Genomic DNA, 14442 nt, shown 5'->3' on the forward strand with positions numbered 1-14442 from the left:
TTTGAAATATGAGGAAAAAGTCACAAGTTCTTCCATTTAAAAACAGAGAATTTGCCTACAGAATGCAGTGACTAAATGAATCTTCTGTCACAAATATCCAAGGACAGCAGGAGCAAGCAGAGTCAAAATTTTAAAAAGTGAAGGGACTGAAAAGGGTTTTACAAGTGATATCAGCAGTAACAAGAAACAATTCTCAATATACATTGAGAAACAAAGGGAAAGAGACCACACAGGTTATTAGTTCATCAGCAAATTAAAAGGAGGGGGTCATCAACAAATAAAAAATCTAGGAAAGCCAAAGTTCTCTGTGTTTTTTTTTTTTTTTTGTCTTTTTAAGGAGAAAGAGCAAGTGCAAAGGCTTCAAGCAGCAGCAGAGGGCAGGAGGAAATCCACATGGAAAAGCACAGGGAGGCAACAGCACGCACAGAGAACTGGAAAGTTTCACACTGCCTGAGCCTGATGCATTTCATCCCAAGATGCTGCAGAAGAATATGACAGAATTAATGTCAAAAGCGCTTGGGGTTATCTTGGGAAGTCATGGGGTGCAAATAAGCATCAGAAGACTGGAGAGGAGCAAAAGTATTCAGTTTCTAAGAATGGAAGGAAAAGATTAATCAGGGATTTGTCTATCAGTCAGCTTACCTTCAAATGCCAGAAAATCCTGGAAAGCACAAAATCTTTGTGAGCAGTGCAAGAGAGCAAGGCAATGAGGAAAGTCAAAATGGATTTTTCAGCTGCAAATCCTCCCACAGCAAACTCATCTCTTTTTATGAATGGGCCCTGGGCCTGGATCGAGAGGAAACAATAAACAACATCTGAAGCAACAGAATGAGTTTTGATACCTTCTCATTCAAAAGGGAAAATAGTGGGTTCTACATCAGACTCTGGCATGGCACAGGCCCAAAAGGCTGAATAAACATGCTGGACTGATGACAATGCAGCAATTTTCCTGCAATCCAGGATACTCTTTTCTGAACAAAAGCCATGACATGTGCCTTTAATGGAGTGACATTCATGCAGCACAGCACTCAAACACCCCTTTGAGCCAGAGCATGATGATCCATTTCCTAATGTCCTGTTCTCTCACAGAGCAATTAAAGGAAATGTTCTGTGAGAGCCAGCCCTGCTGGAAGGGGCTGTGATAAAGGAGGGATCTGCCTCCACTAATGGTACTGACTCACTTCCCAAAAGCTGAAATCACTAAGTGACCATCAGGGCCTGACACATTCTAAAATTCCTTTTGCTATAACTGGCCAGGATTGAGCCTTCCCTCTGAGCTGCACACGAAGCCAGTGCAACACTGATTCAGCACTTTCACAAACCTTTTAGCATGGGCACAAAAAACCCAGAACTTTCTGACATAGCTTGAGAGAGGCAACCTTCACTAGCCAAGATTGCTGAATTTTAACATCATTGCTCTTATCTAGTTACATAGGAGCACAGGCTTAGCAAAAACATCAACCATCACAAACAATTTAACCTGTTATTTACTACAGAAATAGTAAATAAATGCTAGGGCACAAATCACAGCCTATGCTAATGTAATTCCTTCCATGCTGGCAGACCAGGGTTACATTTCTGAAAGTATATTAGAAATAAATCACAAAAAAATCCAAATTAAATGTAGTAAATATGAACCCCCCCATCAAGTGTGAAGGGGCAAAAAAGACTGCCCTGAAGTCTCTGTGTGTCCTGCTCATGAAAAGCAATGAGCTGGCAGAGTTACCTTCTTCCTCCTTTACTGTAAATATTACACTAATTGGTTTTGCTTGGAGATGTTCAAGGGAATTTGCACCAAAGCAGATGGAAAGAGTCAGGAGAACAGGAAGAAAACAGCTTTGGAGAGCTGGGAAACACCAGAGCACCACTGGTGGGAACCAGTGTGGTGCTCCTGCTCTCCCATGATGAGGCTTGAGGGGTTGAGCAGGCTGGTCCTGCACAAGCACAAAACACATTGTGAATACACAAGTCCTGTTTTGTTCATGGATGCAGCCCATTGGTAGGGGGAGTTTTTATTGTTTTTTGATTGTTTGTTTGTTTGTTGTTTGTTTTTATTTTAATGATCCTTCAGTTTTGGGGGTTTCACATTGTCTTCCTGGTAGGGTAAATATGTGGGATAAAAGTGAGCTTTATGGGTTTGTGCTGTCCTGATTTGCACAGCTCTTTTTTGTGGCTATGCCAGCAGGCAGGGCTCTACTGGACAAGCACAGATTTCCTTGGGGAGGAGTGCTCCTAGGTGTGCAGGAAGAAGGAGTGGGGAAAAATATAAAAATTCATGATCTCTTAGAAGCTCAGCAGATGTAACAGTTTAAAGCAATGGCAGTAAAATTTCTGAGTGCTGGCGGGGATTTGTATGGTGTGTGCAATGGGCTCCTCAAAGATGCGTGATTGCATCCAGAGGGTGAGGCAGATTTCCGTGGGCACTGCTGGCAGGGAGGGAATTGCAGCATGGCTGGAAAGCCACTCAGCAGCTTTAAAGCTCACAATCTCTGTCCCAGGCTTTCCAGGGCCAGCAGGGTTTGGTGGTGAGGCAGTGAGGGGTTTAGAATTAGGAGCTGTCCTGAATTGTCCTTCCTGGCCTAAAGTGGCCTCCTTCTGCAGGTGTGGACCCTGCTGGGGAGGGACTCTGAGCTGTCCTGGTGGCTGCAGACCTCAGAGCTGCTCTGTGCTGCCTGGCTGTAGAGCTGGCACCAAGCCACAGTGCAGCCACAAGTGTCACAGCAAACACCTCTGTGCACTCCCTGTGCCCTCTCTCTGGTACATTCTCTTCTGCAGATTTTGGGTTTTACTTAACACAAATCATGCAGAATTTTACTTCTTGCTGTCCTTTTGACAGTAATGGACCATTAACTAACTGGAGATAAAACTGAAAGCATAAATCCCTCTCCTTTGGGGAATTAGAAAGCAGGTTGAGGATACAGGCTGTGAAAGGCAGGAGTTCACTGTAATCTCAGACAAGACCTGATTAGCTGTCCCTGCCAGGCATCCCCATCTGTGCCAGGTGAAGGAACAGGAAAGCAGAAGCTGAGGTTTGTGCTGCAGGACTGTTGGCATGTGCCAAGGGAAAGCCTTTAGTCTTCGTATTTGAGTTTGTTTGCCAGGCTCTTCCCTGTGAGACAGTGAGGGGAGTCTGGGCTGCTGAGGAGTTGTCTGCAGAGACTGATGCTGTCTCTGATTGGAAGTTGAGACAGGGTGAGATGAGAAGAGCCAGAGCTTTGCTCATGTCAGAGGTGATGGAGGAGAAAGCACAAGGAGTCTCTGCCCCAGGGGAGTGCCCAGGCTGTTCCCAGCCAGGCAGTGGGATGAGGAGATGATGAGATGAGATGATGAGGCAGCTCTGCAGGTTGGGGTGTACCAAGTGCAGTTCCCAGTCCTTTCCCTGGGGTCTCCAGTAATGTAGAAGGGCTCTGCTATGTGTCTGTGGGAGTGAGTTTGCTGATGACTCCCTTCACTAGACCTTGAGGTCAGCCCCTACTGATTAAAAAAGTTAATTACCTTCCTCTTGCAGGAATGACTCTATTTTCAAGGTCTCCCAGGCCATTAATCAAGCATCTTCTTTTGAAGGCAGTTTTAATTAAAAGTAAGTCATCATTAGGCCAGGTGGCCAAGTCAGAGGGGGATGTCTTCAGAGACCTCACTGTGGTGAAGGGAGTGGTTCATGTTTCTACAGCCCCCACCCCCCAGCCTCCCCCCATTCCTGGTGGGTTGTGAGTATTCCTTTTATAGTGTCAATCTGAATATTTAAACACTGTTTAAAATCTATAATTTATAGGCAAATCTTCAGAAGACTTCTGTCATCTCTCCATGCTGAGGGTGTCTCTGCAGCAGCCCCCACTGCTGTGCTTTGGGGTCAGGCTCAAAGGGTCGAGTGAAAGATTTAAAATGTCCAAGTCTGTGGCCAAAATTAGATATTTTGTCTTTGATTTAGTACATTTTCAAGTTTGTTCAATGTTTTTATTACCACATCTCTCAAGTGCCCCTGGTCGTGCCCAGGAGGTGGCAGTGGAAGAGCATCCATCACTCCACAAGCACGGGGAGCTCACGGTTCACCAAGGGCAGGATCAGGGGCTGCTGTGCACCACAGCACAGCCAACAGCTGCAGTGTGGGGGGTTTAAACAGGTACCCCCTGTCTGTGATGCCCCAAGTGCCAGAATCTGTGGCTCCATGGTTAATAGCCTGGAATTACATAAGGAAATTTGTTCACTTGAAAGCCAGGATGAGAAAAGTTGTGTGTAATTGCAAAGAATTGGATTTCAAAGCAGTTTTAATCATTTTAATTACTCAAATGAGTAAAGCATCTGCATATCAAATCCACTGCAACTGACTAAAAAACATACAGGATTCTCAGAGTGAAGCAAACTAAACAGAATAGCACCAACATCATGCTTTAAGTTGATATTTGTTAGTGATTAGAATTAACATTTGTTAATGTTAATGTAGCCCCCCTTTTAACTGGGATAATGCTCTCCATGAAAATGCACAAGGAGCTATTGGAGAACTGGAAAGTTTCACACTGCCTGAGCCTGATGCATCTCATCCCAAAATGCTGCAGAAAAATATGACAGGATTAATGTCAGAAGCACCTGGGGTTATTTTAGGGAAGCCATGAGGTGTAAATAAGCATCAGAAGACTAGAAAGGAGCAAATATATGCCGTTTCTAAGAATGGAAGGAAAAGACTAATCGAGGATTTGTCTATCAGTCAGCTTACCTTCAACTGCCAAAATAATCTTGGAAAGCACAAAATCTTTGTGAGCAATGAAAGAAAACAAGGCAATGAGTCAAAAGGATTTTTCTACTGTAAATCCTCTCAGAACAAACCCAGTTCTCATTATGAATGGGCCTTGGGCCTGGACAGAGGGAAAAAAATAGACACCATCTAAAGTCACAGAAATAGCTTTGATACCTTCTCATTTAAAAGGGAGAAAGTAATTAGTACAGATTTGTCTCCTTGCTTAGGCAGATCCCAGGTTTGCAAACGGGACACGTGACACGGCCTGAAGCTTGTGTGGTGCCTGTTTCAGATGGCCAGGGCAAGAGGAAATAGGTGAGGTAATATCAATAGGAGCAAGAGACCCACTTGGAACAAAAAAGGGGATAATAAATCCATGGGAATGAAATCTGAAACATTTTTAGAAAGAACACAACAACTGTGGACAGCATTTTAGGACTCTGAGAGAAATGGGAAGTCTAGAATAAGTAGAATATCAAATTCTGCATGCACCCACAAATATTTTTTTATCAATTTTCATTAATTCTTTTCTGTATTAATTTTCCAAAGAGATTAGGAAAGACGTTTTTATCCTGTTGTAATAAGCTGCTTTATTAGTATCTGATACTTATTTTAATCACTGTCTTGCGTATGTGGGCTCTGCCTGGCTTCATGTAATTGCATCTCCTGATGACAGAGCCTTGGGAAACTTGTTGTTTAATGAGCTGAACCTTCTCTAAAGCACTCCCACCCACCCCAGCCTGCAGCAGCACTGTCAGTTTTTGGCAGGGGGGTCCTGTGTGAGTTTAAAGGCTCTGCCTGCTGGGCTGGGGGCAACTGATGGTGGTGGAAGGTCACTGTGTTCATCAGAGGCCGAGTTCTGCTGGGAAATGGGATCTAAGGGATGCTGGAGGTTGGGAAAACAGGTTTTGTTTCTCTAATGAGGAGAGAATTAGTGAGGAAACAGCTGACTAGCAGGTTCCAGGGAAACAAGGAATAATTTACAAGAATACTTTGGTGAATAAAGATCCAGCCGCTTCATCAAATGTTTTAATGCTGAATGCTGAAGGGAAACTGGTATTAATTTCTTGTGAAGAGGTGGGGCTGGATAAATCAACTAGCTCAAATTCAGAGCTTGGTTTTAACTCTGTATTAGGATAATAATTAAATGTGTTTGTGCTCAGCCTCATGGTTTGTGCCACATGGACTCCAATCTCCCAGAGCTGTTAGCAGAAGATATCTCAGCTCTGGGATTCTTCATCTTCCTAGAAACTGTACAAAATGTGTGGAGGGAGGAACTGCTGCATCCTGAGGGCTTCTGATCTGGAGAGGGAACAAAACTAAGTTTTTCTAATTCCCAAAAGGGAACTTGAGAATATTGTAGAATAGTAAACATGTTGGAACTTCCCTTGTATTCTATTTCCCCTCTGTAGTTTACAGTAATCTATAGGGTTTGCCATTTTTGCAACAATTTTTAAATAGGTGAATTGTGAAACTCAGTGTAGCTCCACATTATCTTTTATCCACCTCATTGAGTCTCAATATTTGAATGTAAATAGCTTCAGATTTAGAAAGCTGTACTGACACTCTTCATTTAGTTTTCATTCACAACTGTCAAAAATTTAAACACCATTCTTGTGTCAATTCAGCCTCCTCCAAACCCACCTTCCATCCCTGTTTTTAAATACCTCATGAGAGAGCTGGAAGAGAAAGTGCTTGCCTAATTATCCTTATTTTCAACACTGTAAATTAAGCTGTTCATGTGAATAGTTTCTTCATTTAGCAATAAGCAAAGAATGTTAAGAACTGTGAAATAATGCAAATTTTGTCAGACACTGTACATAAGGTTTTTAGGGGGTAAGAACTGTTTGGAACAGCGCTTTCCACAATGCCTTAAAAGCAAAGAAACCCATATTTTTGTCACTACAGCAAAACACAGGTCTTCAAAACCTTCCCCTCACTTTGTGTTGTTTTCAGAACTTTGACAGGTGATGATTTGCATTTCCTCTGTCCTCAGCCTGTGACAATTTTCCAAGAGGAGGTAGTTTCAAAGCAATCTAGAATTAGCTGTGACAAGTGACAATTGCATGGGTGGCACAAAAGGCTTTTACAAATAGACATTATTTTATACAACAGACATTAATATGTTTTAATGAAGGAGTGATTCACAATGATAATATTTTTGCCTTGTTAAGATTAAACAGGTCTGCCATATGCTCTCGAGTGCTTCAGATGCTTTCAAATTTATTTTTATTTTTTTAATCTATGCATATTAACAACAGATGTTGAATTTTAAAATGATCCAATAATCAAGGGGAAATCATTCCAAAGCTGAGAGATAATTTTGTCATGTCATTATTTCAAATACCTTGTAAGTATTAAATATTGGTTATTTAGCTCATAGCTAGCTCTTGCATATGATATTTTTTGTCATCTTACTACCTCCAGAGTTTTCTCCAGTTGCTGAGGAGTGGGTTGGTCGAACACTTGCCTTGGAACTCCATCCCTAAACTTTCAACTATTTTTATTAAAAAAACATTTCACAAGTGTATCTGCCCTCAACTCCTGTGCCTCTGGACTGTACAGAAATGGGATGTTCCTGCTTTTCCTGGCTTGCCCTTGTTGCACTGAGGGAGTGAGGGGAGGGAAGAAGGATACCACAAAGCAAATACACTGAGCTGACATGCCACAGGTGAGGGACTCTGCTCTCAGAAGGCTTGAGTGGCTCCTACAGTGCTACAGGAGCAACCTCTGGGTGATTACAGATTCACCCTTTGGCTGGTTATTGATAGCTTGAAGATCAGAAATTTGGATTTTTGCTTTCTTTCTTGCCCTGGCTCTGGGAGCCCCCGATGGGGTTGGTTCAGAGCACAATCTGTTGCTTCTCCTTCCCACTCCCAAGCACAGCAGGTCACAAACTCAGCTGTGGCAGCCTGGGACAGTGCACCACAGCTCCCATGTCATTTGCTCTCACATTTTCACCTGTCTTGTGAGTGTGATGGAGTAAACAAACACATCTCCAGTGGCTGGGAAGCTCTAGAGAGAGAGACAGCACCTCAGGCTGATCAGCCTCCCCAGAGCAGTCACCTTTGTGCTGATGCTGCTGGGGAGAAGCTGAGCTGCACTGGGTGATGCCCAGCCCACCCCAGCACCAGCTTCTCACAAAGCACAGCACTAAAACCACTCCTGCTGCTGGGAGCCACCAGCTGCCTTTCCAGCATGTTTTCTGGAGACCCAGAGCTGTGCTCAGCAGGAGACGCAGAGATCATCTCCACGCTGAAAGCTGCAAGCTTCTCTTTGCAGTCCTCCTGCTGCTGCTTGGCTCCAGTGCCTCATGGAAATGTAGGAACTGTAGGAAATGTAGGTGTAGAGATTTTTGGCATCATCTCCTTCTGGATGTTCCCTGCAGAAATTAAAAAAAAACAAAACAAAAACAAAACAATGACCAAAACAAAGAAGCAAAAAAACAAAACCCAACAAACAAAAACAAAGAACCACAGGGAAATTACAATGGGATAATTAACATAAACAAGATGCAAAGCATGGAGAGCCCAGTCAGTTTCAAATAGGTAGCAGTGATCTCAAATTGATTTCCAATGGACTGGAGACATGAATCAGGGAGCTCTTGAGCGTGTGCTTTGTTATTTGTATAGATTACTAACTTCATTGACTTAATTTGACAAAGCAAGCTGTAGAAAGGGAAAGTCAATCCCATCTGCTTCTTGGTGAAGAGAGTAAATTTATAGATCCTAAAGGGACATAACTCTCAATGAGATACATTTGAGCTTCATGCTCTTTACCTCTCATTTTGCCCTGTAGGGAGGCAGCCTGACTATCAAGTAGTTAGTCCTCAATCATTTAGGTTGGAAAACACCTCTAAGATCATCAAGTCCCTCTGTTAACCCAGCACTGCCAAGCCCATCACTAAACCATGTCCTCAGGTTCCTCATCTACACATCTTTTAAATCCCAACAAGGATGGAGAGTCCTCCATTGCCCTGGGCAGCCTGTTCCTATGCCTGACCAGCCATTTGGAGAAAAAGATTTTCCTAATATCCAATCCCTGTGTAATCCTGTGTGGGTTCCTAAAAGAGAGAGCACTTAGATGTCTTTTTCTTCCCCAGGGAGCCATGAGAAAATGCCAATATTCCTAATTTCAAGTGGCAACAACCTTGAGGGTCCTGCTTCCACTGAGTAGCTGATCAATGGCTTCAAAAGTCTGAGGGAGAGTAAGGAGAGCAGAGAAACAAATAATACAAAATTTTATTGAGATCAGCCTGGGGAAGCCTGTCCCATCTGTTTATGTCACTACCCATAAGAACAGACTTCAAACCTGCTCTTGAGACAGGGATTGTGGAAATGATTTCCAAAGGAAAAGTCCCATTAACATAGGATGGATACCTCAGATGCATCTGCAGCTCCTCTCTGGGACTTTCAGTCAAGCATCTTGTTGCTGTGGAGGGAAATCAGGTGCAAGGATCAGAGTTAGTGATGGTTGTGACCCAAAATGAGGTCACTGAGCATAGGGAGAGTATTTACTTGAGGTAAACACAAAAGCCAGAGCTGCAAGTGTCAGGCCAGGCCAGGTGGAAATCCACACAGCAAATGGTTCAGTTCAGAGCCTGTGTGCCTTGCAGAAAGGAGAGAGAAGAGGATATTCTTCATTTTAAAAAGCCCTTTTCCCTTTAGAAAGCTCTCTCTCTCTGTATGCCTTCCATAAGTCAGAAATGTTTGCTTTGACCCTTGAGCAACCTTTTCTCCAGGGTAAGGAGGAGGAATGTGATATTTTTTTTTCCTGAGAAAAGAAAAAGATTGTGAGCAGTGAGAGGGAAGGGCTGAAGGTAAAAGTTTGCACTACATTTCTTCATGCAGAAATGGCCAAGATGGCAGTGGCTTTACCACCAGCATGTTGTTTTTGTCTTTACCTTCTTCTCATCTGATAAGGAGATTGATGGATGCATTGTACAGTTCTCTCTTTCACATTTTTTCATCTCAAGATGCAGGTGTGCCATTTTCAGCTTCTGTCACCTTAAACAACTAATTACAACTCACCATTGGCACCTCAACAAGGAAAATTTTCTCAATTAAAACTGTACAGAGCACCTATTGTCCAGCAGGTATAAAAACCCCCAGCTTTCCCCAGTCCATCCATCAGCTGTGAAAGGCTCACCCTGCTCCTGTGAGGGATGCCCTTATGGCAGGAGCTGCTTTTTTCCCCCCAGATAAATTGACATTCCCCAAACCTGCTGCAACTATAACTCTGAGTTTTCTTCAGCCAAGAACAAGGAACATTTATTTAAAGCAATGCATTGCACAGACAAGCTTGTTTTTGGTGACTGTTCTGCGTAAATATCCCTGAGGTGGGGGAAAGACCAACTCTATCTGATCCTAACTGAGGTTTTTATTGCTTTCCTTTGACTGCCTGATCTCAACTTTAGTGGGCTTTGGTCACTTTCTAATCTAATTCCTGACCAAACACTGGCTTACTTTTCTATGTATTTCACGAGCACATCACCTTTTAATGCCAGCCCCACTCTAGACCACAGGGAGTAGTTTATGCTTGATCAAGCACCAGAGTAGTTAATATGTTTATCAAGTTTTGAACCGAGCTACTCTATAAAATAAAAGCATGCCGTGATTTCTTAAACTGCAATTAAAAAATATACCACCAAAAATGCCTCAGTGTTGAGCCCTGGTCCTTCCAAGAACTGCAGCAGCTCCCTGGAGAGGGGTGGAGATTAGCAAACACGTTTCACATGACAGCTTTCAATATATTCATTTGAATAACTGGATTACAGAAGTGCATCAACATGCCTCTAAATCTTATTACTCTTTATTTCTCTGGATATCAGAAAAAAACAATAATTAAATTGGTCAGAGATTCTTGGGGCTCAGTTAACAGAATTGAGGCTCAGTGAATGTGGCTGTGCTTTGGAACCCCCAGACCTCAAGCTCAGGACTGGACCTCCTTTGTGCAGGGAAAGCCTGGAAAAATAGCATTGCAGGACCACTGAGGTAGACCAAGGCTGAGGTGGAGGAGAGAGAAGGAGCTTCAGGAGCCCACAGCTGGGGAATGCAGATAATTTCAGGGTGCATCTGAAAACCTGCTTGCGAGGAGGGCCTGAAATGAGAGCAGGCTCTGAGCTTTCTGCTGCAAATTCCCATCCTGACAGAATCAGGGCATGTACAGGTTAAACCAGCTCTTAGATGAGGGTGCCAGCTGTGCTGGGCATCTCCAGGAGCTGCCAGACCTTGGCACAGCTCTAAGAGCAGCTCCAGCGGCAGCCTGAAGAGAGATTGCATTTGTCACTGTGGGAACAATCTGTGCACTGAGCAGCCCTTCATTTCTGTCTCAAGGAAAAGCAAATAGAGAGAGAAATCCTTGTTTGCTTCATGCAGCTCTTGGCAGTTGCCATCCCCAGTCATTATCGTTAGAGAGAACATGAATAAGTCAAACTGCAGTGATGAGAAATGAGGGGAAATATGATGTGTAAGGAGGAAAAGATCCCAGGACTGCTGTGGTTTAGAAAGTCTGGGAAGACTCCACTGGGCTTTGGATCCCTCTGGGTGACAGCACTGTCTGTATTTAGTGCAGGAGGTTGTAGACATTATGAGCCACAATCAATATTAATTCACCTCTACAAACTGAAAAATGAGCAGTTTGAATTTACTTAATTTCATAGAAGAACAATCTCTAAAAAGCAGGATTTTTTGTTATTTGAAGCTGTTTTTTGCATTGTTGTTTCAGTGCTCCCTTGGTGCCCTGCTCTCTGTACTCTTTAAAAGAGTCCTGAAAATGAGATTGAAAAGCTTTTAAAATTAGGTTAGTTTGTTTGGAAGTGGGCTTTTTGCCTTTTCAAAGTGACCACTTATTCCAGTAACTTACTATTTTGAGCTTCAAGGAAAAACCATTTCCTGAAATTCAGCAAAAGAAAAACATTCTTTAGAAGGTCACTCAAATCTTTAAATAGAGGTAAGGAAGGCAGGCACGCATAATCACAGAGTGAATGCAAGTAATACCTAATTTAAATGGACCTTCTTCATTCAGTGCCTCTGTAATCAGCTTTTAATGTCCTCATTACAAGCAGTAAAACAACCTGAAATTGTAGCAAGTTTGTGAAATGGGATTTCAAATGTTTTCCCAGCACTTTTCACAGGGTGTGCATACGAATCTGAGAGATTTTTTAATCAGATTAATTTTACTGAAACACGATGACCAAAATGATTTTCACAGATTCACAGTAGGATTACATTCACAAACTAAAGCAGCCATCCTCTCTGTTCCCCCTCCCCTCCTGTCCATCTGCATTGCCCCCTTGCTGCCCCCTTGCTGGCCAGAGCTGCCCCTGGGTTGTGCTGCTTTTTAGGCTCATGGAGGTTCAGTGCCAGGAAGTTTCTCATGCTATCCCCGATTGCAGCTGAGCAGGCTGGAAGAAACCTCTCAGAACTTTGTCCTCTGCACTTAACTGTTATACCAGATATTTTCAGGGAGGAACACACTAGAAACCATTAGGCTGATTATAGCTTTTTTGAAAGGTGAATGTAGAAGGAAATTGTTTCTTCCCAAAATCAAACTCCTCCAAAGGAGAGTGCCTGCCCCTCCTCTGTGTTTGGCAGCTCTTTCTTTGACTGGCCATGCAGTGCTCATGCTTGGCTCAATACCCACAGCCCCTTCTGTCTCTTGGGGCACCTCCAGAAGGGCAGTGCCAAAGCCTCCGGCTCTCTCTGGAAGTCAAAGCTGATGGCAGCATTGCCACATGTCAAAATCAGCTCCTCAAGGAATGATGAATTCATCTCAGTTCTGTCAAGGCTGTGGGGACAGCACAGCTGACTTGCAGTAGCGTCAGCAAATTGGGGCTGCATGAGGAAACATTTTTGACCCAAACCCAAAAAGGACTACAGGAATGCTGTGAGTCCTCTACCCTAGAGCCTGTGCTAAGGAATGGACTCTGGGTAGACACACAGGTTTAATTTTTACTCAATACAAAACACTCCCTCTTTGAGATATTCAGGTTTTCTATTCATCCTTGCTTCTCTTTGTCCCCAAAACCCATGTCTGTACTGACAGTAATATCCAACACAGATAGAAAGGATCCCTGCATCTTATTGTGCTCACATCTCCTTGTCTTCTAACACCAATCAAAGCAATAAAGATATTTTTGAGGCATGACATCTGCCTGTCATTCTCCATTAGAAGTGGAGGTGCACATGGGACTTGTGTTGTTATAATTGAGCCCTAAGGACAAATGTCAGGAATGAGGACTAATTAAAAGCAGAAAAGACTTACAATGTTCATGTACAAAGGAGGTGCACTCCCACCAGCTCTCATTTACAGCACCACACTGGCCATAATGCAGTTTGTAGCGGGTCCAATTTTCTTCTTCCTCCAGGCAAACATTTTTTTCAGCTCTCCCCTGAAGCTGTCATGCAGCCAGGCATAGAGGACGGCATTGGTACAAGCAGACATCATTGCAAACCAGTGGCACAGCAGCTGGATGAAGTTGAAGTACTGCTTGTCAATCAAGCTGATGTCAATGTCCTTTATCATGTTGAAGATGTGCAGGGGCAGCCAACAGACTCCAAAGGCTGCCACCACTAAGACCAGCAAGCGAAAAGTCTTCCTCCTCCTGGCTCTGTCCCACTCAGCTTGGCCCTGGGTGACATTGCCCGGGACTACACGGTTCTTCAGCTTGACTGAGATCCTCAGGTAGGACAGGGAGATGACAGCCAGAGGCAATACATAGGTGATGATGAGGGTGCTGTAGGCGTAAGCCAAGCGATCTCTCTTCATGTGGAACCAAAACTCCTCGCAGATGGAGAAGTCCAGCTCCGGGAACTCTGCGTGGTAGGTGTGCACCAAGGCTGGGGCAGCCAAAGTGCAGCTTAGCAGCCAAATAGCAGCCAGGATGTAAGCACAGATGGGGATGGTGAGCCTCCTGCGGAAGGGGTACACCGTGGCACAGTACCTGTCCACAGCTATGACAGTCAGGGTGAACACAGACACAAACACCGTGACGGGTTGCATCAGGAAAACAAAGTAGCACATGAAGCGCCCGTAAACCCAGCCCCGGGGCTCAAAGGCATAGGCCAGGGTCAGGGGCACACAGGTGGCACACATAAGCATGTCTGAGAAAGCCAGATTGCCTACCAGAAAGTTGGTGACGTTGTGCATTTTTTTTGTCTTGCAGATGACATAGATGAGAAGGTAATTCCCGATGACACCAATAAAAACCACCAGCGAGTAGCAGGGGATGATGAGTGGCTTGAAGGACTGAACAAACTGGAGCCCTGAGAATAAATTGCTGGTGTTGCTGTGAATCGCAGAGAGGAAGCTTTGGGAGGTTAAATTGTCCGAATTCATCATTTTCCTCCTTTTGTTGTCTGCCGTCAGCTGAGTGAAGTAGTTAGCACTGCGCTGCTCCTGCACTCAATCAGTGGGGATAATGGATGGATCACTGCCTGTCCAGAGGTTGCCACGTGGATTGTAAACAAGCAGCTGGAAATGCAAAAGGTGAACTTGTAACCCTCGAGAGGCAGCTTTCAGCAAATCCTAAGAAAAATCAAATACAACCAATTTCCATTAAAGTCCTCCTGTATTTACTATTAAATCTTGCTTTTGACAGCATGCCACTTAATAAACATTTAATACAGTGGGTACTTACTGCTGGGGGTTTTTAATCCCATATGATTTTCCTGTGGATGCCAAGGAGTGCCCTAGATGTCTGTCTTCTG

The 14442-nt window shown here is 43.8% G+C and overlaps 1 protein-coding gene across 1 annotated transcript; it reads right to left on the reverse strand.

The window, feature by feature from the left end:
* Positions 1-9139: 9139 nt before the first annotated feature.
* On the reverse strand, positions 9140-14145 carry PRLHR (prolactin releasing hormone receptor). The gene is made up of 2 exons (XM_030951573.1): positions 12998-14145; positions 9140-9163 (listed from the first exon to the last, which is right to left on the reverse strand). The coding sequence occupies exon 1, from the start codon at positions 14072-14074 to the stop codon at positions 13040-13042; it is 1035 nt and encodes a 344-aa protein (XP_030807433.1). The 5' UTR covers positions 14075-14145; the 3' UTR covers positions 9140-9163; positions 12998-13039.
* Positions 14146-14442: the final 297 nt, after the last annotated feature.

This window comes from Camarhynchus parvulus, chromosome 6 (genome assembly GCF_901933205.1).
Source record: "Camarhynchus parvulus chromosome 6, STF_HiC, whole genome shotgun sequence".
Taxonomy (NCBI): domain Eukaryota; kingdom Metazoa; phylum Chordata; class Aves; order Passeriformes; family Thraupidae; genus Camarhynchus; species Camarhynchus parvulus.